General features: G+C 46.5%; 1 protein-coding gene across 1 annotated transcript in view; it reads left to right on the top strand.

Annotated features, from left to right (window-relative positions):
* The first annotated feature begins 836 nt into the window (after positions 1–836).
* Positions 837–26,531, top strand: part of LOC135918022 (neurogenic locus notch homolog protein 1-like) — a 102,538-nt gene continuing 76,843 nt past the window's right edge. The window contains exons 1-2 of the mRNA XM_065451691.2: positions 837–1,014; positions 4,955–5,092. Coding sequence (XP_065307763.2) covers positions 945–1,014; positions 4,955–5,092 — 208 coding nt within the window. The 5' untranslated portion in view covers positions 837–944. The remainder of the gene's footprint in view (positions 1,015–4,954; positions 5,093–26,531) is intronic.

Genomic DNA, 26,531 nt, shown 5'->3' with positions numbered 1-26,531 from the left:
TGAAAAAACTGCTCCGCAGGGCTCGAACGAACTTTTCTGCGGATTTCCTCCCGTAGCGTGTTAGCCGTCGTCTGCTACGGCAGGCCCACCACCGGTGGCGCCACCATCGAGGCCGCGCCGAGCGGAGGAGGAGAGAAGCGAATGGCGCTACTATGGGAGATTGAGGGGTTTTAGTAGGACAACGACTGCAGCGCCAGAGTTCCCTCCAGTAATTTTTGTAGGAAACTCTATGCCCCTAGACCCCCTAGATCCCGGATATCTGTGCAGGTCTGGAGTTCCAGTAGGTTGGGGCCATAGAGTTTCCGAAACTGTATGGTCGTGGCTCATTACGTCAGCAGTCAGCCTTGGCAAGCGAACGCTCCATGACGCCACAGTAGTGACCCAACACGTGACCTATCGCGTACAGATCATGGAGCAAGAATCGAGATTTGCTGAAATGCTTGATTCCCAGTGGCTATGCCAATAGTTCTTATTCGGTGCTTGTTTGTGCAGCTGCCCTGCCATTGCTCTAGCTGCAAAGCGGGAGCTCTTAAACCGCGCACTTTGACAGTTTGACGTGCGGTCACAGGTTGGGCCGAAAGGTTTGACTTGAATCGCGTTGCCGTACGTTCCCTCAGATCTTTTTCTTCCTCCATGGCTACCACGGTGGCAGCACATACGGGTAACTTAAGGAACTTAAATATTCTTGAAATGACACAAGAAATAAATGCGCCGCGTATGCATTGATCTTGCCAGTACCACCTAGTACCTGGAGCAGCCGTTTCTTCCGTTTGCGTCAAGCAATTCTGCCATTTTGCAGAATGTTGTGCCGCAGTTTCGCACTGGGTCGGGTTGGCCGAATCAGCGCCTGGGCTCTTTCGAATCGACCCAGCGTATTAACAGGGGGGGCTCCGTACGGTTAGCATAAGTTACTATGATAGTGGAACGCTTGTTATAACGTTTAAATGTCAAGATTTTATTTTTTTGTCGTCAACAGCGTCCTCGTTCTCTATGTTCTCAGGTCATCGGCACAAGGTAAGCCCGCTGAAGAAAAAAAAAACTTCTTGCTAAGCAACTAGGGATAGCAGCGAATACTTTCTGCTGTTGCGACGATAGTGCCTTGGACTTAGCGAAAATGCTTTTTTTTTTTCGCCGCCGTAGCTGTATTTAGGCGATACTTCGCTCGACTTTGCGGGGGGGGGGGGGCGAAAACTCTGCTCGAAAAACGCTGAACGGGCTCCGACACGACCGAGGCCTCTCCTATGTTGTTTACGAGGTCAGCTACGTACGGGATGGCAATCCGTTGTCCTCCGGCTAATCGCAGAGCCCGATCACATACAATGCCAAGACTTGGTGTAAACATGCGCGTGTTGCGGCTCGGTTTGGTTGGTTGCGTGAATAACCCTCATACGAGTCAAGTTGTACGAAGACGAGACATTTCCGTGGGAATTGACGCGTCGTTCTTGCTTCGATTGGGAGGAAGTCTGTCTCGACCGTTCTCGAGGCCATCGTTCGTGAACAGATATGTTACTTGGGTGTCTCTGGTCGCCCGTGGCCTTGTGGAGGAGTTCGGCTGTAGACGCGCTGCTTTGGCAAAAGCGTTTTCGAGCGTCTTGAATTGTTTGCACAACAAACCCGTGTGCTTCTATCAGTAGTGATGGTAGCGTAGAGGAACGACTGATGAAACTCTGCCTACCTTGCCTTTAAAAAAAGCTTCATGTTTTTTTTTTAATTTCCTTCCGCGTGTCTGAGCTGTTTTATGTATATCTATCATCGCTATGTCTATGAAGCTATCTGATACGGTTCTCGAGTTTGAAGCTTCACGTTCAGTCTCGTTACGTTGGGCTTTATGTGAAAGCTTCCGTGGACTGCAATCTTCGCCAGGTTGGTAAATATCTGTTTTTTTAGATAGTTTGGTGCCACAGATGTATGCTTAGAGGATTGTATTGTGATGACTAGCTTGGTAGAAATGCGTCGCATTTTGAGCGAAGAGCTTATTCGTTGTCGCCTGCATAGCTGACGGGTAGCACGTGCCGTTCATTTTCAACAATAAGCTCAGCTTAGGATAGAAGCTTGAAACAGCCTAGTGCCAATGCGATTGCATTCATATTTTGAGGCCGTAGAAGCTTTTTTATATATAATGCATAATCATTCATAGAGCACTTCACGCACTTTCCGCGGGCTAGCCATGTATGTATGTATGTATGTATGTATGTATGTATGTATGTATGTATGTATGTATGTATGTATGTATGTATGTATCAAACTGTATCCCCCCTACCTTGGTCACATGCTATATCACGGTTGAACAGGTAATGCTGCTGCGCTGAGGGAAGAGGGTTGAAAACCAATCATCAGACCAACTTGGGTCACTATTTGGCAATGTGTACATGTGTTCCCCTCCTTTAGTAAACCTCTCACGTCGACATGGGTCACTGTAACATGAGGGATTGGGTAGGTACCGCTGTTCAAACAAACTGACGTTGACTTAGAGCACTGGCCATGTGCTACTCGGTCTCTTCAGCTCGTCAATGAATCTTTGACGCCAACTTGGGTAACTAGGTATGTGCCTCTGGGAATGTGTCGCTCTACAATGTCGAAAAATATCCCTTAAATTATTACAATGCTAAGAGGAATAGAACCCACATCACAAGGGTTCCTCAAGGACAGCAATCTGACACATTAGCAGGCAGTGCCACAAATGAGGGTTATGTGCGGCTTTTCAAAGAATGTGCTTCATGGCAGCGTGCTGTGCCATGAATGCATTGGGTATGTGCCACTCTTCAACTAACCTCTCGCCAACTTGGGTCACTGAGTATGTGCCAGGGGGTCTGCAGCAAGCGAGGGAACAATTCTCAGCCTTGTCAGCGCGCTGCGCTTCTTGTCTCGTAGGCCACATTGCAACTTCTAGGCAGCTCCACTAGATGGCACAGAATGCCCAGAAAAAGGCACGAGATAGGAGACTGGTTACCACGTGATGCATTTGTAAGCATGTGCATGCACCTAGCACACTATGCATTCCATCCGGAAGCCACATGAAGACTTCGCAGCGGGGGTGCTAGATGGCGGCGGGTGTTCTTAGGGAAGCGTGAAAGAAGAGTCCAGCTGCAGATATTCCTTACACCTGACTCGTTTCGGCAGTGGCAGTACGTTGTGTCGCTGTATTGATTCAATGCTAAATGCATTACTGTCAACTGTAATCGTGAGAGGGGTTCTGCCGCATTTATGTTTGTTAGTGCTGTACCATTGTTGGCTCATTGGCTGTAGCAGAAAATATTGCAAGTTATAACAATGAACTTCAAAAACCATTCTTTGACCATGGAGCATATGAAATAGGTTCACGTCTGCCAATGAATTCACGTAAATGTCTGTGTGAAGCTTGCATGCAAGTGCCTTCAGCTTCTGCGGATGTTTTTCATCCAAGTGAAACTTGGGAACCATCCCATGCATGGTTTCTGGCACTTTAAATATGTAATTTTATAGTTTGTTCCTGTTATGCAGCCATCCTGGCATGTATTCTTGGACTGCCACTTTCGGGGATATCGCTTTCAGTACGTGCTTATTGACTGGTTGACCACTGCACCACGCGAAGGTGATAGTATCACTGAAAGTGGTCATCACAAGATATGTTCCCATTTTGCTGAGCGTACATGTGCTATCAGTCAAGAGCTTATGCAGTAGTGGCCACTTAGATTAGTGTGTGTGTGTGTTTTCCAGATCAGGTTTCATCATACTCGAGTACAGATGATGATTGGTGATACACTTTCAGCACTTTTGGAATGCACTTTTGATATGTGAGGGCATTTGATTATTCACATCATCTGGAAATATTGGTTGAAATTGCAGAAACAATGAGAGTATATCATTTTAGCATCGTATCACATGTAAAATAATAGTATGTATGCAAGTAACTCTATAGAATTGAAAACAAATACATTTTCAAGAGCTAATCCTTGGTGTAACGTAGGATTAAGCCTTTTTAATGAAAAATGCAAACTGTGTTGAACGTGGTACTTGCAGAGATTAAAGTTCAGCATACTATCAACAGTAATATTGCTAGGGGATAGTATTTCCAATGACGAAGAGCCGAGCAGTAAGAAGACGACGACGACGATTAGAAGCTAGCGCAGGCTGTGGCCTCTTGGCCAAGCGCAGCGTATTTTCTTGTAAATATACTTGTACATAGCTTTTCATCTGCATCTTCCTACGTAACAATATTTACCTCGATAAGCAAGCTTAGTGTCACTGGTATCATAAATGAGCATTTGACGACCATATTTTACCCTGGGATGTGCTCTACTCATTGTGACATGTGTTAGTGGGGATAGAACGAGTGAAATTTATTGAAGAGCGATTACATTTGATGTGTACTCAGTGCGATAAATTTATTTTACCAGCTTTACTGAAAAATTATTGATGCAAATGTTGAAGGTGTGCTGACACTTATTTTTTAGAAGTAGTATTCTACCATACATTTCTCATGCATAAAAGGCTGAAACTTGGCAAGTATAAGGGTTAAGATACTTTGATTTCATACCAAGGCTGATTTCCAAATGCCGGACCTAGTGTGTCAGTGTTGACAATATTGTGACATGTTGATTCAGCAAAATTTGCTTATGCCTAGTAGTAAATGCAAGGCATGATGACATTGAACGTAAAAAGATTAATGAGAGCACTGTGCAGCATGTCTCGCTTGTGTATAGCAGCCACAGTGATCTCGGGAACAGAGCAAGCTGTGGTATATCAAGTACCAAATCTGGCTTGTAGAAACAAGTAATATAGTAAATTACTTAAGGCACTGTGGGCACTTTCCATCACTTTTGGTAAGGTTTAGAAGACCTGGACCTTTGTTTGGTCCCAAAATCGACAGCCTTTTAACATACTGTGTCAGTACTCCGTCGTTACTTCCGAGCAGCCTTTTGTTTTTCTCCTTTGATGTGAGCCACTGACATCTGCATTCATTCTGTGCATCAAGCGGGAACCACAGGGAGCCCATGTGAGTCAGACAGCGACTGTCGTCGGGCGAGCCACTATGCGTGTCACAACCACAGTTGCACCTGCCAGGTTGGCCACCATGAGGAGCTAGTCAACTCCAGCCTTGCCTGCGTTTTTGGTGAGCCCATGTTGTGGCATGACACTGCCTCTTGGTGGTTTGTGTTTTCTGTTGAAGCTAATATACATTCATAAAAAAAAATGCACAAAATGTTTTGGCACAAGTTTGTAACTTGAGAAAGATTAGAATTTCAGCACAGTCGTTCATAGGAAAAGTAAGAAAGCATGGGGACGTGCAAACAACCTCTTCCCCCTCAAAAAAAAAAAAAGATGAAATGAACGAAAAAAAGCTGTCACACAGATGAATGTAGTTGCTTAAAAGAACCGATGAATGTAGTTGCTTAAAAGAACCATAGTTATCTTTTTTGGATAAACATTGCGAATGTTCTAGAATTAAGAACCAGTAGCGCTGAACCATAAGCACTGAAGCGTAGCACACAAGTGGCCTTATTTCAGTACACTTTATTAAGCCTGTGCCTTCGCTCGAGGGGGATTCCCTTGCGTACATGGGCTTCTCGTGCATGTGTGTGTGCATGTTTCTCATTGATTGCCTGCTGAGAAGATGAATGATGATGATGATGAGAAGATGAATGAGAAGAAGATGCTGAGAAGATGAATGAGAGAAGAGAAGCCCATTTATTAAGGTAGGGAAGATAGACACAATTATGTACTACATTATTAGACACTAATTAAAGCTAGAACTTTTCGTCTAGTCTTTCCTGCGCTTCCTAGGCCTGCTGGTTTTATGTGATGGTTAATTGACCCGCTGCAGTGGACTTTGCTATCGAGCATGAAGTCATGGGTTTGTTTCCCAGTCGTAGTGGTCGTATTCTGATGGTGTGCAAAGCAAAAGAAATGCTTCTGTACAGTGTCTTGGGTGCACTTAAAGAGAACCCTCAATCGGACAGATTTAACCCCTTATCACATGGTGAAAGGTAAAATTGTTGTCCACCTGTACGTAGCACAAAGCTTCAAAGCAAACCCGTACGGGCTTTTCCGAAATAACGCTTCACAGTTTAGGAGAAATTCGTCCTGGTCTGGGATAGCTTTTCTCAACTGTGAAGCGTTATTTCTGAGCAACCTGTATGGGCTTCCTTTGTCGCTTCGTGCCACATTTGGGTATACAACAATTTTGCTTTTCTTGAGTACTTCCTCCACCTTGCGTCCTTCCGCAGAACTGATTCGCCTTGCCGCATGGTGCATTATATATAGTAAGCATAGAACAACTTCCTCTAGCATAACACATTCGAAAAGAAAGAAAATACTACATATTCATCCAGAATATGTGGTCCTAACTAGCAGTGAAAGACATACCTATTTTAACAGTGGAAATAAGGTTTGAGTTTTCTTTTAAAAAATGGCTGTGGCTTACCTAAGGTTAAGCCCAGGATGCGAAGCATACTAGCCTTTATTTTAGTTGTTGAACCACTGTTTAGCCTGGTGAACTGCTGTTGCTTGGCTATATTTGGTTCGGCTAGACGAAGAAACAACTCATGCGTTACTCTGCTTCGCCTTCAAGAGTGGAACGCGACAGCGTTCCCGTCGACCCACCAAGGGGTGTAAGACAATGGCCTACGGTGCAGCGACTACGCGCCCCGCATTGGACGCGGTGAGCGTCGAGCAACGCAGCGTTCGGCGCGGCATCGAAATGTGCGCCTGAGCAAGCGACGCACGCCTGAGCCTTAGAAACAGCTCGTTTCTAAGGCAACACCGCATTCACTAGAGGCGCTTTTGTACCGCTTTGAAGCATCGTGCTCGTGGCTCAGTGGTAGCGTCTCCGTCTCACACTCCGGAGACCCTGGTTCGATTCCCACCCAGCCCATCTTGCAAGAGTTGAGCCAAAGCCACCTAGAAAATCAGTCTCTGTAGCACGCCGCAACCTTCGCTTCTCATTCCAACGAGCAGCTCTGTCTCCAGGAGGCATCTCACCTCGTGACTGTCTAGCAGAGGCAAGTGCAGCTGCTTATATATACCGCCGCGACGGCGCGAGTTGGAGCCCCGTTTCTCCTCTGTCGTGACGTCACGGTGTCACGTGGTATTGAAGGCGACACCACCGCGCCTGAGGAGCTGGGTTGAGCTCTCGTAATATGCTTCGCATAAAATTGTATGGTGGCAGCGCATCATACAATGGGCAATATGTTTGTAAATAAGCAGGTTATTTGCACAATTTATACACTTGAAATCAGCACACAAAAAATATAGGGGCGTGTATTTGCGCTTTATTGGCCTCCTGTGATGTTTCGTTTGAGAAATACATTTGGGTGGTTCTCTAAGGCAAGCATTAAGTGCTATATTATATATTCAATGAGGTTGTGTTCAGATAAGGACAGACTGAGCGGGGGTCCCAACTATTTTTAGTTCTCAGCGAAATTATGTGAGGTGTGAAAATGTCTCTGTAGACAGGAATCAGCATTTGGTTTGCAAAACTTAGCCTGGATTTCTTTTTAAAAATTCGTATTTCACTAAAGGTGGAAAAGAGCATTTTAATTATTTGCATATTTTACAAATTTGAAGGCCTATCACTCTATTGACCCACAAGGAGCTAAATTTTACTCCCACAGTAGGTTCTTGCAAAATTTCCAAACCTTGGTTTTTGAGTAACTGTCTCTGATTGACCCCGAAATCAGAGTTGTTTATTGGGGCCAGTTAGCTAAGGCGATGAACCTGAAAATATTTATGGCAAATTTTAAAAAGGTCTCTCGCGAACTAAAAAAGTATGCAGCTACGCCATGGATATGTTTCTCTATAAAATGCCAGAACTGCAATAATAGAAAAAATTCTTACAATTCAGAGATTCCAAAAGAAGATAAACTCATTGCCAATTATTATAAAAATTTTATAGAATACCCACCTAGGACTAGTAAATCTAGTACTGCAAAAACATGTTGCATTATTTTATTTTAAGTGAGAAAATTGAGCCTCTTTTAAGACCCGTGTATGGTCATCCCAACGATTTGTCTCACTCTTACAATCAAATAAATATTGCATTCATTGTATTATGAATTTATTCTTTTTGTTGTAGTAAAGAAGAGTGACTCGGATTGTGTCTTTTTTGCCCCTTTTTAGCCAGGAAATGAGTTGAGCTTGAGTTTACAGGACTCCTGCATCTGTATTCCTACTGTGGTACGTTGAGGTAGCAAGCATGCGAGAGCATGTGCAGCAGGCTTTTTAAGACTAGTTGGCGGAGCCAATTTCTGACATTGATCTCTAATTATGTGTGATCTGGAATGCCCCCCGTGTACATTAATGATGCACCAGCCTGGAGGGAAAGCAAAATGACACCACTGCATTGGACGAGCTAGCTGGGTATGCTCGGATGAGGACAGTTGTAAACAGGTCATTTTTGATTTTCACTTAAATTTTTCTGTTAGGCGTAACAATCTTTCCATACTGCAAAACTCCGTCTACTGTTCCAAGAAACATTTTTTTTTTTTTTTTTTTGCACCCAAGAAATCTTGACTGAGGCAAGGTGCGAAGATCTCATTATCAAGTTGCAAAATGTTACATACTTTCAAAACGCATGGTATAGAGAACAGTTTTTTACATGTTAACGTTCTTACTTCAGATCTATACCGCCTTTCAAATGGAGTTAAGGCAGACTGAATTTAACATAATCTTCACCCAACAATACACACGAAGACGTTAAAGGCTTATTTGCATGTTTTTTAAGGTGTCTTAGAAAAAGAGTTCTTTTTCTTTTTCCGCCATTGTTTTTTAAGTGCTATGCAAACTACAAAATATTGTGTTGACCAATGTCTTCCTTTTGCTTGAATGTGGCAGGCAAATTAGAAAAAGGGGCCATAAAAAGTAAGGTTTGCAGCTGTTTTTCATTAAGTAAAACCTTTCCAACTTCTATAAAATTACTTGAGGACCATCTCTTGATGAACATCCTGCAAAAATGTGTTGCTGTACTCTATTGATAATAAAAGTATTCAATGCAGACTAGGAATTTTGTACCGATTCACTGTTCAGTGGTGTAATCATTGGGGTCAATGGCATACTTATCCTGATTTTGTTTATAAAGCAACACACTATTCAGTGGCTGGACTTGGTTACAATAATGAACAAGCAGCCCAAGCATTATCATAATGCAGGGTTATTTAGATGCTATCCTGAGGCTAATAGAGGTTGATTAATTTATCATTCACAATGTGGGCTGAAAGGGAAAGGGGTTTGAGGAGGTCACGTGAGAGTGCAAGAACCTTCAGGTTTAGGATTTCTGAATGAGTGTACTTGCACTATCCACAACCAGTAATATTCAGTCGGGAAGGCATGTTTTGCCCGAGTATTAGCCCTACAGCAACACGTTGGGCCAGGTCATGGGCAGTGTGAGACAGTGAGGTTTTCACAAACAGCTGCGATAGCTGACGGTGCAATTTTTGTACGTTTCTCTTATCATAGCGCTATGGCATTGTTTCATTTGAGGCGCGGATATACCTCCCAAGAACTCTCGAATGACAAGCATCATTGTTTCCTTGTTGGTCTTAGCTAAATGGCATAGCTTTTATTTATGCTACTGGGATCACCTCAATATTGCCATCCTTTCAAAAGAAGCCAGACTGTGAGATGCATTCCATACAAGCATGCAAAATACTTAAGTTGCATCTTTTTTTCTTAAACTACCATAAAAATTGGTTCTAGAACCCCTAATGTTCGCATTCTTTTAAAAAAAAAGGCTGTGGCTTAGGTAAGATTAAGCCCAGGATGCGAAGCATACTAGCCTTTATTTTAGTTGTTGAACCACTGTTTAGCGTGGTGAACTGCTGTTGCTTGGCTATATACGGTTCGGCTAGACTAAGAAACAACTCATGCGTTACTCTGCTTCGCCTTCAAGAGTGAAACGCGACAGCGTTCCCGTCGACCCGCCAAGGGGTGTAAGACAATGCGCTACGGCGCAGCGACTACGCGCCCCGCATTAGACGCAGTGAACGTCGAGCAACGCAGCGTTCGGCGCGGCAACGAAATGTGCGCCTGAGCAAGCGACGCATGCCTGAGCCTTAGAAACAGCTCGTTTCTAAGGCAACACCGCATTCACTAGAGGCGCTTTTGTACTGCTTTGAAGCATCGTACTCGTGACTCAGTGGTAGCGTCTCCGTCTCACACTCCGGAGACCCTGGTTCGATTCCCACCCAGCCCATCTTGCAAGAGTTGAGCCAAAGCCACTTCTCCTCTGTCGTGACGTCACGGTGTCACGTGGTATTGAAGGCGACACCGCCGCGCCTGAGGAGCTGAGTTGAGCTCTCGTAATATGCTTCGCATAAAATAACAATTGTTGTTTTTTTCAGCACTGCACTAAGATTATATCAAATTCAATTCACCTTAATTCCTTGTGAGAGAAGGTATAGATGTGGAGTAAAAGGCTTAACATGTAGAAAACTGTGTTCTCTATGCCATGCAACTCAATAACGAGACTCTTGCACCTTGTCTCAGTTAAGATTTCTTGTGTGTGAAAAAAATGTATGTTGGAAAAGTCGCAGTTCTGTGTTGTAGAAAGATTTTTATGCCAGATAAAAAAAATTTAAGTGAAAATAAAAAATGTTTGGGACCTGTTTTGCAACTGTCCTCATCTGAACTTACCCAGCTGGCTCATCTGCTTCAGTAGTGTCATTGTGCTTTCTCACTAGGCTCGTTCATGTAGATGGGGAGCCTTTTGGATAGCAGATGTAATTAGAGGTCAATGCCAAAAATAGGTTCCCCCAACTAGAATGTTAAAATTGCTGTCCCCACTCTTGTTACCTTGCCACTGTAGTAGGAATACAGACGCAGGAGCACTGGAAACTCAAGCTCAGCTCATTTCATGGCTAAAAGAGTAAAAAAAGACACAATCTGAGTAGCTCTCCTTTACCACAACAAATGGAATGAGTTCAGGATTCATTATGAGTGATTTTTATTTTATTATTAGGATGAAACCCATTGCTGCAATGACAGTTACGCAGGTCTTAAAATAGGCTAAATTTTCTCACTTAAAGTAAGATAATGCAGCATGTTTTTGCAGTACTGGATTCACCAGTGTTGGGTGGGTATTCTGTAGAATTTTTATGAAAATCGGCAATAATTATTCTTAGGACATTTCTAAAAGAAGCAATTTTCACTAATTTTGCAATATTGGCTTTTTGGGGATTTTATAATGAAATAATTATGAGGTGTAGCTGTGTACTATTCTTTTTCTTTAGTTTGCGAGATACATTTGTAGATTTGTCAGAATATTTTTCAGCTTCATCACCTTGGCTTAAGTGGCTCGAAAAGAACCCCTGATTTCTGGGTCCGTTAGAGGCAGTTGCTCAAAAAACAAATGTTTGGCAGTTGTTTCAAAGACATACTGTGGCTGAAATAAATTTAACTTTCTGTGGGCCGATAGTAGTAGTGGTGTAGATTTACCTAAAAAAATTTCGCTGGGTATAACGCATTAATTTTAGAGTGATAGGCCTTCGAGTTTGCAAAATCTGCAAGTGGCTATGGCCCAAACAATGAAACGTTCCTTTCCTTCGAGCGCTTCCTAACTTTACGTGAGGCCTCCTTACAGCGAAGGAACGATGGAGGAAGCAAGCGTACTCTGAAAGTTCCCTTCACCCGTCCTCACGTAAGGAGCGTTTGCCGCATGCCTGGGTTTGAGATTATATCTTAAAACTTTACGCGAGCACTATTATTCAATAAAAAATGTTGTATCGTCGCACACTCTTTAAATTGAAGAGCTAATATAGAGAAGCGTGGACGCTTTCTTCTAGTTTTGTTTACTAAACTTTAAAAGAAGTAGCACATTGCAGTGCAAAACTTGATGTGCTCCATCAACGCTGGCACGCCGGCGTCGTGCAACGCCTAGCAATGTTTCATGCCGCACGCGTGACTGAAACGAACATGCCTGGCAAGATGTACCGTGCTCGCGCTTCTCCGCAGGTGGGCGACAGCACGCATGCGCAAGCAAAGGTCCCGTGGTTAAGCAGTGAGGTGAAGCGCTCGTTCAGGGCTAGGAGCGGCGTAAGAATGCATGAAGGTAGCTTTAGAGCTACCTTATGCTGAGGAAGCACTAAGGAAGCCTTCACCGAGGGCCCCTCAGTAAGGAAGCTTTCAGAGTAACATAAGGTAGCCTCACCGCAATGAAGGCTTCCTTACTGAGGTAAGAAAGATTTCATTGTTTGGCCCTAAAACTGTTTCTTCCACTTTTAGTTTTCCCCATATTTTTTTCCCAAGAAATCCGTGCAAAGTTACGCAAAGCGAAGGTTGGTTCCTTTCTACAGAGACATTTTTGCACCTCATATAAACATTTTGCTGAAAACTAAATATAGTCGGGATCCTCCTTAGTCTGCCATTATGTGAGCACGTCCGTGATGGGGTGGGTCCATGATCTGGATAAACCCGCGCCCAGTGCTCTTTTCATTTTTCTGTCCCCTCTGGTGTCCTTGTGCTGTTAATGAAACTTTAACTCATGATAAAGCATGCAGTTGTGGTTTGTCTTGCGGAGAGCGGTAGAAGTATGTTCTCTCGTGAAATGACAAACCTGACAGCACAATTTATTGTTTTCACAAACTGTGCTTTTTCTTCTAACCATTATTGCTGCGCAGTAGGCAAGAAAATGTAAATGCCACCAGTGTTTACGAAGAATATATATAGTATGGGGCCTGCCATGTTCCAGGAACTACAAAACAGAACCAACAATGAACTCTTAGAAAAAGAGGAAGAATGTTTTCTCTTGGCTTGTGCCAAACTCATGAAGACTATGCAAAGCAGAAATTAACATGATACCAAGGTCTGTAATTGAACCGGCCTAGATATTGAAGGTATGAATTAATTTAAGATAACATAATCAAATTTTAATTAAGCTTTATAACTGGAGCTGTGAGAAATGCACTGCATCTCTTAAAGCAATGTTCCAAGGTTTTTCAATGGTTCTGATAGTTTTTGCAAGTTTTCTGCAACTCAAATGTCTTTATGCTGTGGGGTTCTCACTCGTGCTCTTGGGACAAAGGAATGACAACAGAGTAGTGCAAACAATCACAACGGCATTTATTGCATCTTTCATAGACTACTAGCTGAGTTAGCCAAGTTGCTATCACAAAACATGCCGTTGGGCGCGCAACAAATCGCGGAAGTCCGACTCACCGTGAGCGGGTAGTGAGCGAATATGTTCGCCCCATGCTGGACACCAACGCTTGTCTTTCGCGTGTACAATCATGCAAACGGTGACGCATTTGAACGATCGTGTTGTCCATTCCGGGGTAGGCCTCCTGAGACGGTCTCGCAGAAGCGTGGATCGGCGCACGCGCAGAACGTTCGCGCCGCTTGCCGACCCCAAGCCAAAGAGGAAGAGCCTTCTACTTTTTGTGCCCAAGCAACCCCGCCGTTAGGTGGCATTAGCAGAGCAACACTCGCGCCATTTCTCGTACTACTCTGCAAGCATACCGACTGCAGCCATAAAGCCACACGGCGAAGCCGGATTACAGGAGATGGGAGCTATGTGGGATAACATGCATGGGCTACACGCGTGTGGTATTTGATTGTTTGAACGAAGTGCGTGGATGCCATCAGTCGAGAAAAGAGGAGGAAGAACGAACTGGGCTCTTGCTGTGAATCTAACTGGTCAGCGCTGCAACCGCTATTGTAAATATAACCTGTAAATAGTTGCTTGTTTTACTTATTCGTCCTTCGCGTAACATCGTGGTGGAGGTAGAACGTTCCCTGTCCTCGCCATGGAGCTCCGAAGCGGCCGCACTCTCGTCTTCTCAGCCATGGCTTCCGATGGAACCTCCCCGTCGCTGCCTATACCTGCAGCGCCAACCACAACGTACGTTAGGGTTCATAGTCTCCGTGGTCCTGGGACATTCTCCGCCCAAAATGATGTTGACGTCAACGACTGGCTGAGCATGTATGAGCGTGTTAACCAGAGCCTCCACTGGGACCCTACCATCATGCTTGCCAATGTGATCTTTTATCTGGACGAGACGAGACACCACATGTCTGGTTTAACACACATGAGATCGAGCTCTCCAGCTGGGACATTTTCAAAGAGCGGCTTCGCGACCTATTTGGCAACCCGTCAGGTCGCTGGCAGGCTGCGCGAAAAGAGCTTGCCACCCGTGTCCAGTCGTCGACTGAATCGTATGTCTCCTACATACAGGAAGCGCTTGCGCTTTGCCGGAAAGTCGATGAGCACATGACCGATGTTGACGAAGTGGGCCATATCCTAAAAGGCATCACGGACGACGCCTTCAATTTGCTTGTCTATAATGTTTCTACCGTCGACGCCATTGTCAAAGAATGCCGCAGCTTCGAGGTAGCCAAAAGCCGCCGCGTCGTCCCACACTTCTCCCGGCTCCCAAACACCCCTGCCACGTCCTCTTGCTCCAGTCTTACTGCCACACAACCATTTCAAGAGAAAGTCGCCCATATCGTTCGCCGTGAGATTGAAGCGGTGAGTCCAGCCGCCTTCATCCACGACCCCCTGAAGGTACTTTTGATCAAACGGCCCCCACTATTTCCATTATCCAAGCAGTTATGTGGCAAGAAATTGCAAACCTTGGCATCCCTACCGCCTGCTCTGTCTTTACTGATTCGGCACCCACTCCCATGTCCACAACTTGTAATGACCAGTATTTTGCTCCCAGACCATGTAATCCTGCCGAATGGCGAACCCCAGACGACAAACCGATCTGCTTCCGCTGCTACCGCGTTGGTCATGCCACTGCGTTGGTCACCGCACCACCTGGATATCGCCATACTGGAGCTCATTCCCTGCTCCTCGCCCATATGCCGATGCTCGCCATTATTCACCTCGCCGTCTGTACCCTACTTCTGATGCCCCTGACCGCTGCTCCTCCCGTGCGATCACCGTCACCTCAACACTCCCCGCTTTTCCTCGCCAAACCGACGGATGGAAAACTAGGCCATGCAGCTCTTGGAGGTAGTGCTGCATCCCGTTCGTTCTGTCCAAATCCTCTGTTGACACTCCTCACCAACACGGACCTAATTTAAGTAGACTTAGATGGTTTTCCATTGACGGCATTAATTGATACTGGAGCCGAAGTGTCCATATGAGCACTAACCTATGTCGTCGCCTCAAAAAAGTTCTTACGCCTACCATCACTCGAGCCGTACGCGTCGCCCGATGGTGCCACTGTTTCCGTCAGGGATATGTGCACTGCTTGCGTATGAATTGCTGGCTGCCAAGTTCCAGTCCAGTTCACTGTGCTTACCAGTTGCCCTCATGACCTAATCTTCGGGCTCGGCTTTCTGACGACGCATTCTGCCCTCATCGACTGTGCCGCCGGTACTCTGTGCCTATTGCTTCCTCTTCTTTCAGACGTTCGCTCCGAACAGCCGAACACCCTCTGCACTACAGCGTTTGTTCGCTTACCTCCAAAATTCCTAACCTTCGTCGAATTGGCCTCAACGGCAACCGTGCCTGATGGTGACTATGTCGTCGCACCTATTCGTGATGTCCTTCTGGCGCGCGACATCTCTGTGCCACACTCTGTCGTAACCATTGCCGCTAATAGGATGCGTCTCCCCATTATCAATTTTGGCTTGACGAAGCAAGTGTTACCTGAAGGCATAGCGGTGGCCACGCTCCGGTCAGTGACAGACGACCCCATCGCTGCTTTTGCAGCTGGCACGTCCCCAGATCCTCCTGATTACCTGCAGGATGCCTTGAACCTCGACAGCCCATTACTTCCCATGGTCGCTCCGGGCCTCGCACCTGACCAAGCAGCCGTCCTATGTCGCCTTTCGCTTTCCTACCGCGACATATTTGACACTGACAATCGGCCACTCGGTCAGACGTCCCTTGTTAAACATCGGATAAACACTGGTGATGCTGTTCCCATTCACTGCCGACCGTATCGAGTGTCCACGGCAGAGCGGCAAGTTATTCAGCAGGAATTCAACAAGATGCTTGCCAGAGGCATTGTTGAGCCCTCGTCGAGTCCTTGGGCGTCGCCGGTTTTGCTCGTCAAGATGGCACGTGGCTCTTCTGCGTTGATTACCACCACCTAAACCGAATTACAAAAAAGGATGTTTACCCTTTACCATGAATCGACGACGCTCTTGATTGTCTTCACGGTGCCAAATACTTTTCGTCCATTGACCTTTGATCTGGTTATTGGCAGATTTCCGTCGATGAGCAAGACCAAGAATAGACAGCTTTCGTCACTCCAGATGGCCTCTATCAATTCAAGGTTATGCCGTTCGGTTTATGCAATGCCCCCGCCACGTTTGACCAGATGATCGACTCTCTGCTTTAAAGTTTCAAATGGTGAACTTGCCTTTGTTACCTCGACAACGTCCTTGGGTTTTCTCCTACATTTAAGATGCACCTTGAGCACGTCGCAGCTATCCTTGATGGGTCCAATTAAACTCATCGAAGCGCCACTTCGGGCGCCGACAGATTACAGTGCTAGGCCATCTCATCAATGCATCCGGAGTACAACGCGACCCGGAGAAGGTTCAAGCAGTAACGGCTTTTCCTGTACCTCAGTCTGTCAAAGACGTCCGGAGTTTTGTGAGGCTCTGTTCTTATTTCCGATGGTTCATAAAAGATTTCGCAGCAAACGCTCAACCACTCACTGAACTTCTGAAGAAAGACTTGCCTTTTACGTGGGGTTCCCCTCAGGCTGCCGCATTATCACGCCTTATCACGATTCTCACCAATCCCCACCGGTCTTGGCCCACTTTGACCCGTCCGCACCTACAGAGGTCCGAACCGATGCCAGTTGTTATGGGATCGGCACCGTCTTATCGCAACGCCAACACAGACACGACTACGTGGGATGCGCAGAAAGTGTTGTATATGAGCTTCCGCTGTCCTGTGGGAAGAAATACATCGGACAGACAGGGAGATGTCCTAATGACCAATTACGGGAACATTGCCAAACTGTGAAAAATAAGCAAAACGGTCATCTGTCAACCCACTGTCAAGAATGCGGCTGTGCGCCGGTCTATGAATCCTGTCGGGTTCTTGCAAAGCACAAAGATAAAGACGTGCGAGAGATCATTGAAGCGCAGGCTATCTGGCGGAATAGAGACGTGTGTTAGTGCCCCTTCAATCGACCTGTCAGATAAGGAGACGGCTTTTTTGAATGGATAAGATTTGGATAAGGTGGCGCCACTGTGCATGGTTTATATAGGTGTACTTCCTGAAAATCAAGTTGTTGAAGTTAGCGCATTGTGTTGTCGTCTCCCTTACGTCCTTGTTTGCTGGCGCTAAATATGCTTTCAATTTACCAACATGCCCAACAAATGGCAATGCTATGTTATAGCCTATGCTAGCTGGCTCCTGACAACTGGAGAGCACAACTATTCGATTACCGAGCGCGAATGTCTTCCTCTCGTCTGGGCTGTTTCAAAGTTCCACCCATATATGGCATGCGCTCTGTTGGCTTTCGTTGCTCTAGGATCCTACTGGCTGGCTCAGTCATTGGGCCATCCGACTACAAGAATATGCCTACACAGTGACTTACAAGTCGGGACGCCAACACCAGGACGCACATTGCCTCTGTTGCTTCGCAGTCGAAGACGCGAGCTCTACATCTGATACTGACACCGACGCCTGTGTTCTCTCTGTTTTTCCACTGCTCCATGTCGCCGACGAGCAGCGCCGTGACCCATCCTTGCGTGTCATCTTTGACCACCTGGACTCATCACTGCCGGCAGTTCGCTTCGCTTATTCACACTTCAGTGGTGGTCCAACTGCGCCATTTGCGCCATTCTGCTACAATTCGACTTGCCTGCTCTTGGCTGCGCCCACTCAAGTGCCATTTGCGCCAACTGCACAAAAGCGCGGTATTTTCTCATTTTTGCGGCAATGCAATGTTTTCAGTGGGGTTTGCAACTACAGTCAACGAACGATTTTCCGGACGCCCGACTTTTCGGACATGCCCAATGATCGGACACCTTCGCGCCACTGCCATGGTACCGCATAGTCAATGTATAAGAATGTCTGAAATTTCGGATGCAAAAACTCTTCGCCGTCCCATTTTCCAGACCTTTTTCCATGATCAGAGATCCGAAACGGCATTAATCGAAGCCACCTCCGCCGCCATTTTTATTATCTCGCCGTTTAGAACAGGCGCTCTCGCACGCAGATCCACTGGCCGCCGCCCACTGCCGCGGCAACGCTGCGCTAGGCCACCGCAGCTAGGCCTACAGCTACTTCGACGTCCGCAACCAAGCTTCTTGCTGTTCGGTCTTGTTTTTCATTAAAGCAATTCGTCGCTGTTAGCAGTCGCGCCGACTCCGTCTTTGTAATCCTCCCCCATGGCTTCGAAGCTCGGAAAGCAAAACGCGTTTAAATAATACCGGCTTCTGAAAGTCAGCTTCTCCTTAATACAGCAGTGTTATGCGGTGAAGCGTACGCGAAGAATTTTTGCGGTGAAGCATTGCAAAAGTGGAAGGGGCAATTATCACGGCACACAGGATGTACTGTATTCCTTAATTACACATCTGTGCACTCACTTCCCTGTCACAGTGCGAGCACCGATAAGCCTAGCAAGTGTACTTGCAGGCCTTCAGAGCTATTTCGAACGTTTATGTGGTGATTTGAGCCCTTGGGGCAGTAAAAGGCAGGTTCGTTTTTTCGGACGTTTTCGCGGCCTCTAGGGAGTGCGAAAATCGGACGTTACGAATCAACTATACGAATAAATTTTACATTCAAATAATTCATTTCGCGACTCAATTATTTGCTACTCTGTTTTTGCACGTTAAATGAAATATTCGGCTGAGGCCGATGCATTGCACGTAGCCTAACCGGGGCACTCAGATGGTTTCGGGACAGGAACGTCCGGGACAGAAACAGTTACGTGGCTGAACCACAATCTGATTATGAGGCACGCCTGTATTGGTACAAGGGTCGTCCCGGTCATCAACTCTAATCGAAACAATTCTTATACCCGACGCCGACAAAGGGAACGGCGACAAAAGCAGCGCTCATGTGCGAAGGTATAGGGCCAATTAGCCACTGGAAGGCACGGAGATCGTATCATATACGTGTTCATGCACGCGGATTCATGCGTTTGCACATGCATTTCGGAACCTTCTGCCAATCTGCAAGCTTCTATGCGCGATTGCAGTAGCTGCCGGCTTCAACAGTTGTCAAAAACACGTATACATGATCTTGGAACCGATCGCCGGTTAGCCACTCATACGAACATATTAGCGGCAAGCTTTCCGTTATGACTTGTGGAAAGCTTGCCGGTCAAATCGGCTAACAGCCAATTTTCGCCTTGGCACACTGCCTCGGCCTAGTTAGGCCTAATCGGTAGCGCTACGAATGGTCAGTCGAGTATAGGTGAAAAAAATTACGGTTTTGCGCCGAATCGACTGATACCTATTCGCGGATGCCACACGACACACGGGAAGGCGACAATCTGCCTCGCAACGAAAGCGAGCGTACCATCTTTGCGACATAGCGCACAACGGTACTCATTTTGGCACTGTTCATAGACGCATAGTCTTGTCAAGCTTCTAGCATTGTTTTAGGCATACTAATACCCATTTTGTCCAATGCGGTAAGTCAATCAAAGCACATTGGTCATTTGGAATGCACATAGGACATTGGCCATCACTTTTTGTCACTTCAAAATGGCGTATCCTACTGCCACAACGTTCACCCCTGACGGCCCTGCATTACTCCTTGTGATCCCTAAACACCTTCGCTTGGCTGTTCTCCACGAACTTCACGACCTACCCACTGCCGGTCACCTGGGTGTGTCACGTACCTACGACCGAATCCGTCGACGCTTCTTTTGGCCAGGGCTTGCTCGCTCCGTTCAAAAATACGTAGTTGCATGTGAGAAATGCCAGCGACACAAGACACCATCGAAGCTCCCTGCTGGGTACCTTCAATCAGTCGACATTCCCTCGAAACCATTCTTTTGGGTTGGTTTGTACTTACTTGGCCCTTTTCCTCATTCTACCTCTGGGAACAGGTGGATTGCTGTGGGCACGGATTACACCATGTGCTACGCCATCACCCGAGTGCTTCCTACAAGCTGCACCACAGATGTCGCCGAGTTTCTTCTACACGACGTGATTTTATTACATGGAGCTCTGTGACAACTTCTCACAGACAGTGGCTGGACATTCCTATCAAAAGTTATCGCGGACATCCTGCAGTCCTGTGCCATGAGGCACAAGCTATCCACGTGATACCATTCGCAAACAAATGGCCTCACGGAGCATCTCAATCGCACTCTCACAGACATGCTCTAGAAGTATGTCTCTTCAGACCATAGTGACTGGGACCTCGCTCTACCATTTGTCACATTTGCTTAAAATTCCTCGCACCATGACACGGCCGGTTATTCCCCATTTTTTCCTTCTGTTCGGCCGAGAACCAGCACTGTCCCTCGACACAACCTTCCCAGTTCACGCGGCACTGACCAGTGAGTATGCACTTGACGCCATCTCCTTCTGTGCCCACGCAAGAGTAATTGCCCGTGACCGCCTTCTGAACTCCCAAGAGAGTCAAAGGCGTTTGTACGGCCAGTGACACCGAGACGTGCACTTCCCATCTGGTTCTTTGGTGCTTCTATGGTCTCCTTCACATAAACTGCTGTCTCGTTACACAGGCCCATACCGATTGCTTCGTGCCGTGACTCCCGTCACCTACGAGATCGCCCCTGACGCCCCATCTACTTCCCAGTCCAGTGATATTGTGTGCACATTACACGACTGAAGCAGTATCACCCTCCCAGTGATGACAATTAGATGCTCAGGGACGTCGCTTCTGCCGCCGGGGGATTATGCTACCTGTGTGTGGTATTTGATTGTTTGAACGAGGTGTGTGGGCGCCATCACTTGAGAAAAGAGGAGGAAGAACGAACTGGCCTCGCGCTGTGAATCTTATCGGTCATCGCTGCAACTGCTGTTGTAGATATAACCTGTAAATAGATGCTCGTTTTACTGACTCGTCCTTCGCGTAACAGTGTCACTGGGACACGTGAGAGTCGCACATCCCCACAATGCATAGTCAGAATATATACCCATAACGGCACTGTGTATCTTTATTGATACTCGACTATTTTTGCTAATAAATTTGCAACCGAGCATTTTTTTAGAAAAGTGAGGTTGTTTTAGACATATCTCGCCTTAACGAAGGCTTCCCTAATTTTTTTTCACTAGAATATTAATTAATGTAGTAAGGGGTTAATTAGGGGCTCACAGTCTCTCTCATAGCTCATGGCTTGCCCTTGGGCATCAAGCTCCATCAACCACTGACTTAATCATGGTGAGGTATGGTTTCACAGCCTTTGTCCTAATAACTGACTTACCATTCCATTGTGCTCGCATTCATCCAGCGCATTGTGTTTCAAGCTGCAGAGAGCACATTTTATGAAGATCAACCAATATTTTCCCGAACTAATGGGGTTCTCCACTGCCTGAGCTGGAGCGCCCACGGAAATCCTGGAGTTAACACTCAGATTTCATTTGTCTGAATCTGACAGAACGGAACCTGCCACCTGTTTTATCAATATATGAAGGAAAACTATAGATAAACAGCGGTATATGTACTTAGAACATTTGCAAATACTACAGACAACAAGAACCAAAGTTTTTAAGGAGTATATCACTGCTTCATCATCAACCTATTTTATGTCCACTGCAGGACGAAGGCCTCTCCCTGTGATCTCCAATTACCCCTGTCCTGCGCCAACCAATTCCAACTAGCGCTCGCGAATTTCCAAATTTAATCGCCCCAACTAGTCTTCTGCCGTCCTCGACTGCACTTCCCTTCTCTTCGTACCCATTTCGTAACCCTAATGGTCCAACGGTTATCTAACCTGTGCGTTACAGGACCTGTCCAGCTCCATATTTTTTTCCTAAAATCACTTAGGTAAACGTTTAAGAACAAGCAGTAAAACACATTGTGGGGCTAGTTGGTGCATAGCTTTAAAAAATGATGTACCGACCCTGTGCCCGCAAGAAATTGTTGCCATATGAGTCTACACACTCCAAGACTGTAAAATGTGCGATTGCCACTATGTGCCTTGAATCCGCCCTTAAAAAATCTGGCTGTCATAAGGCACAAGCAAGCTTTGACGAACAGATTTTGAAGTTGTGGAAGGCTGGCTTTCCTTGTTTGGTTTTAAGCGCAGTTTCGGAAGCGCTATTGAAAAAGGTGAAAAAAGAAAGAAAACGAAGCAGTGCAGAATGTCAAACGTTCGAAAAGAAAACTAAACTAGTGGTGATACCGTATTCTCATAAAGTGGTGCATAATCTTAAACACGTCGCCGTGAAATACAAAGTCCCTGTGGTTTTTTTCTGCACCCCGAAAGCTTGCTACCTTGTGCCGTGCCATTGATTGGTTCTGATAGCTTGAAGAAAGTAGGATGTTCTATTAAACATATAAAACCTTTTGTTAAGTTTCAAGAAGGGGTCGTATACCGCATACCACTGAAGTAGGGAAAAGAGTATGTCGGCCAAACTGGCCGATGTGTTAATGAACGCTTGTGGGAGCATAAGCTTTTATTGAAAAATGGTTATGGTTAAAACTTGCCGCTTCATTGCAAGGCCTGCGGGAATGAGAAGAAACAAATATGTGAAGCAAGGCTTCAGGACACAACAGTCATGTTTAAAAGTAAAGATTCTCTGGCAGGTGAATTGTTGGAGGCCAACCAAATTGAGAAAAGAAGGGACGCCTGTGTGAGCACCCCATCTCTGAATATTTATAACAATGAAAGCATGTTTTAGATAAGTTTTAGATTTTGTATACAGTCGAACACGGATATATCGAACCCACATATATCGAATTATTGTCTGTATCGAACTCGTAAATTATCCCCTTGAAAATTCTGTGTAAAAGTATAGAAATTCGTACGTTTACATCGAACGATATTTTTACTCGCCATTGGATATATAGAACGCCGCGCGATCTCGGCACTCGCTGCACCCGTGTGCTCCGCGCCTCCCCCGAAAGGCTCGGAAAATGTGAGAGCGAGAGGGAGGGAGGCTCAGACGGTACTCCCGCTGTGCACGCTCTCCGACTTGCGGCAACACCTTGCTTGCGGAACTGCTTTTATTTTTCTCTCTCCCAATGTCTCTCATCCTTCCCCCGTGTAACCATACTGATCGGCTCGGAAAAGGTAGCCAGGAACGAAGGCGGCGGTGGCCTCCTCCTTTTGCCTTTTTTTTCTTGTTGCTTTTTCACGAGTTTTGCTCAGCCAACCACAGCTCGTGCCTTTCGTACGTCGCTGTCGCCCTCGGAGGTGACCATCGCGAGCGCTTTGTTGGCGGTGGTTGCGCACGTGAATTCTTGTGTTTTGTGTGCGTTCTTGTGTTTCGTGTTCATTATTGTTTTGCGTGCGTCTCACGACACGTGTGACTGGATCGTGGGGAGCTGACGCGGAAGCAATGGCCGCAGCAAGCACAAGCAGCGTCAAGAAGCGCAAGAACCTGGACTTTGCCACAAAGCTGAAAGCCATTCAGCGTGTTGAGGCGGGCGAGGAAAGTGCGACGGTGGCAGACGACTTCGGGATTCCTCGGAGCACTCTAAGCACCTTGTTAAAAAACAAGGCGGACATAAAGTCGAAAGCGGCGGAGTTACGAACGTCGGGAGCTTGTCGTGTGCGTGCTCCTGCCCACGAGAAAGTTGAAAAGGCCCTCTAAGCGTGGTTTTTAGAGGTGCGGGCTAAGAACATTCCGGTGGATGGCCCAATGCTAATGGCTAAAGCCAAATGGTTTGCCGCTGCACTCGGTGATGACAACTTCGCCGACAACACAGGGTGGCTGCAGAGGTTTAAGAACCGTCGTAAGATAGTTGGCAAAACCATTTCTGGGGAAAGCGGAGCCGTCATCATCCAGGATATCCAGCAGTGGATTTCGAAGGAATGGCCGGAAATTTGCGCGAAGTTTTCATTCGCGGAAATCTTCAACGCCGACGAGACCGGGTTGTTTTGGCAGATGCTGCCCAGCGAGCCGCTCGACGTCCGGAGCAGCAAGTGTCACAAGGGCAAGATGAGCAAAGTCCACGTGAGCGTTCTGCTCGCTGCTAACAGGGATGGCTCTCAAAAGCTCCAGCCCTTTGTGATTGGCAAAGCAAGGGCACCGCGCTGCTTCAAAAACTGTAAGCAGCTCCCCGTTCGCTACGCCTTCAATAAGAAGGCGTGGATGATGCGTCAGCTGTTCACAGAATGGCTGCAAGCGTGGGACGCCGAACTGAGCAAATCGGGGCATCACGCTTGGCTCCTCGTCGATAACTGCTCGGCCCATCACACCACCTGCAAGCTCGAAAACAACGCGCTCAAGTTTCTGCCGGCAAACACGACAGCAAAGTTGCAGCCGCTCGACCAAGGCATCATTAAGTTGTTCAAAGTCGGCTACAGGAGGCGACTCATTGATATGCTTTTGGTGAACCTCCGCATGGGCACCGAGCTTAAGGTTGACCTGCTGGGGGCCATTCAAATGATGACGGGCGCCTGGAGAGACGTGAAGCAGGATACTGTGGCCAACTGCTTCCGGAAGGCAGGCCTCGTGACAGCTAAACTTCCTGAAACCTGCGAAGACGGCGACGGCGACAACGAGTGCATGGACGACGCGTTTCGCGAGTTGTCGTCCCTTTTCCCAGCTGCCGTTCCAGCCGAAGTGTCTGCTGACGATTATGTGAACGTTGACAGCAATGTTCAGGCTGTTGCGAGCCTCGCCGACGAGGATATTGTAGCTGCAGTCGGAGGGACCCAGGCTGACAGCTCGAGTGGCGACGAAGATTGTCCGGACGAGGGCACGGCTACACGCTCGTACTCCGCCGCTGAAGTGGCGGCAGCGTTCAGCTTGATTCGCCGTTGTTGCGGCGACATGGAAGGAACCGGGCTTTCGCACCTGAACAGCCTCGATAAGATCGAGGTTGGCGTCTTTAATTTCATTTGCAAGGCGAAGAAGCAGACCAACATAAGCGATTTTTTTTCACGCAAATAAAGCATTACGTTGCGTCGTGTGGCCGGAAATAGTTGTCATTCTTGAATGCGCTGATCGGTAGTTCATCGTCCGCCACAGGTAAAGTCTCTGGGCCTGTATTTTTTATATCGAATTTTTGATATATTGAATTAATTCGCGATCCCCTTCGAGTTCGATGTATCCGTGTTCGACTGTAGTCGTGATTCTCTTCAAATATATATTCAGTGTTCTCGCACGTGCGCATTGACATAATCAGTGTCCCTCTTTTTTCATCCCCCTCTCCCCATGGCTATATAATCAGCCACCCTTGACTTCACAAAACAGTTGCAAGTAGCACGTTGTCCTATCTTTTGTTCCTTCTTAGTGGGCCATTACCATTGGTGCTTCATTTCTTGAAATAAAGAACAAGCACAAGAATGATAGCAAATAATGAAGCAAAGAACAGAATTTGCAGCAGAAGTACTGTACTCAATAAATCATATGAGTAAAAAAATGAAAGGAGGCTTTCGCGAGTGTATGAAAATCCGAGCAACTCAAACGCCAAGGACAGTGAAGATGTATAAGGGTGACCTCACATCCTTTGGAAGACTCGCGGGTCTTGTTTGCCTCTGCGGAGAATCTAAGCAAGACTTTGTAAATGCTTTACTACACGTGAACTTGGTACTCTTCATTATATCCAATACATGTGCCTGCACCAGCTTTGCTGTCGATGGCTTCCAGCTGTGTGTTCTGACAGCCTGGTCATCGGGTTGGTGGCGGTTTTCTGGCTGACATTTGATACTGACCACATCGTCACATGTTGCCTTCAGTTGCCGCCACTACTGATTTACTCGCATAATGATCGCACCCCTGAATTTTGTCGTCAAAATTAGCTCTTTTTTATTTCCTGTGTAATGATCGCACCCCGAACTTGCCGCAGCGATATGTCGTGTGCCAAGTCTAGCTAATAATGATCGTGCTATCTGTTGAATGCTACACGAATGACTCTTCAAGACAAACCAAGCGGTCTGCACGCACCAACGATTCTCAAGCACATGCCCCATTTCATTCCTTTCATCATTTTCCGCACTTCCATGACAAAAAAATAGAATAAAGAAGGCTACAACCAAACTCGCCTTTATTATGTGTAGGCTTTATAATGGCTGTGGTCAGCAACAACAACAACAAAAAAGGCGCCTTTCTAGTCTTCTCGTCTGCACTCGTAGGCATGCAACAAATCGCGAGCGGCAACGATAGCAGCCGTGTTTACACTGATACGTTAGAAGTGTACCCTAGTCATATACCGACGCTTGTAACACGGCTAAGATATTCGCCCACCCTTAGCGGAAACGGTGCCATATTAGGATAGTAGTGAAGTCAAATGCCGCAGTTTCCGCAGCATGCCCGCCATGTGTTCCTATGTCACTGGCAGTTAAGCGCGCCCATCTGTTTCTGTCCCCTCAAAGTGGACATGGCTACGTCATTGCCGCAAACTTGCCAATATTAACGACATTATTCATTACTGATATAGAAGAAACTGTTTCAATGCACGTAATGTACTCACGATAAGAAGAAAAAAACGCGTTCGGCACGTTCGGCTTGCTCCGCCGGCCGCTTTCTTTGTTTTGGTGTCCCGCACTACA

This window comes from Dermacentor albipictus, chromosome 7 (genome assembly GCF_038994185.2).
Source record: "Dermacentor albipictus isolate Rhodes 1998 colony chromosome 7, USDA_Dalb.pri_finalv2, whole genome shotgun sequence".
Classification (NCBI taxonomy): domain Eukaryota; kingdom Metazoa; phylum Arthropoda; class Arachnida; order Ixodida; family Ixodidae; genus Dermacentor; species Dermacentor albipictus.
This window is presented reverse-complemented; position numbering and strand designations above follow the sequence as displayed.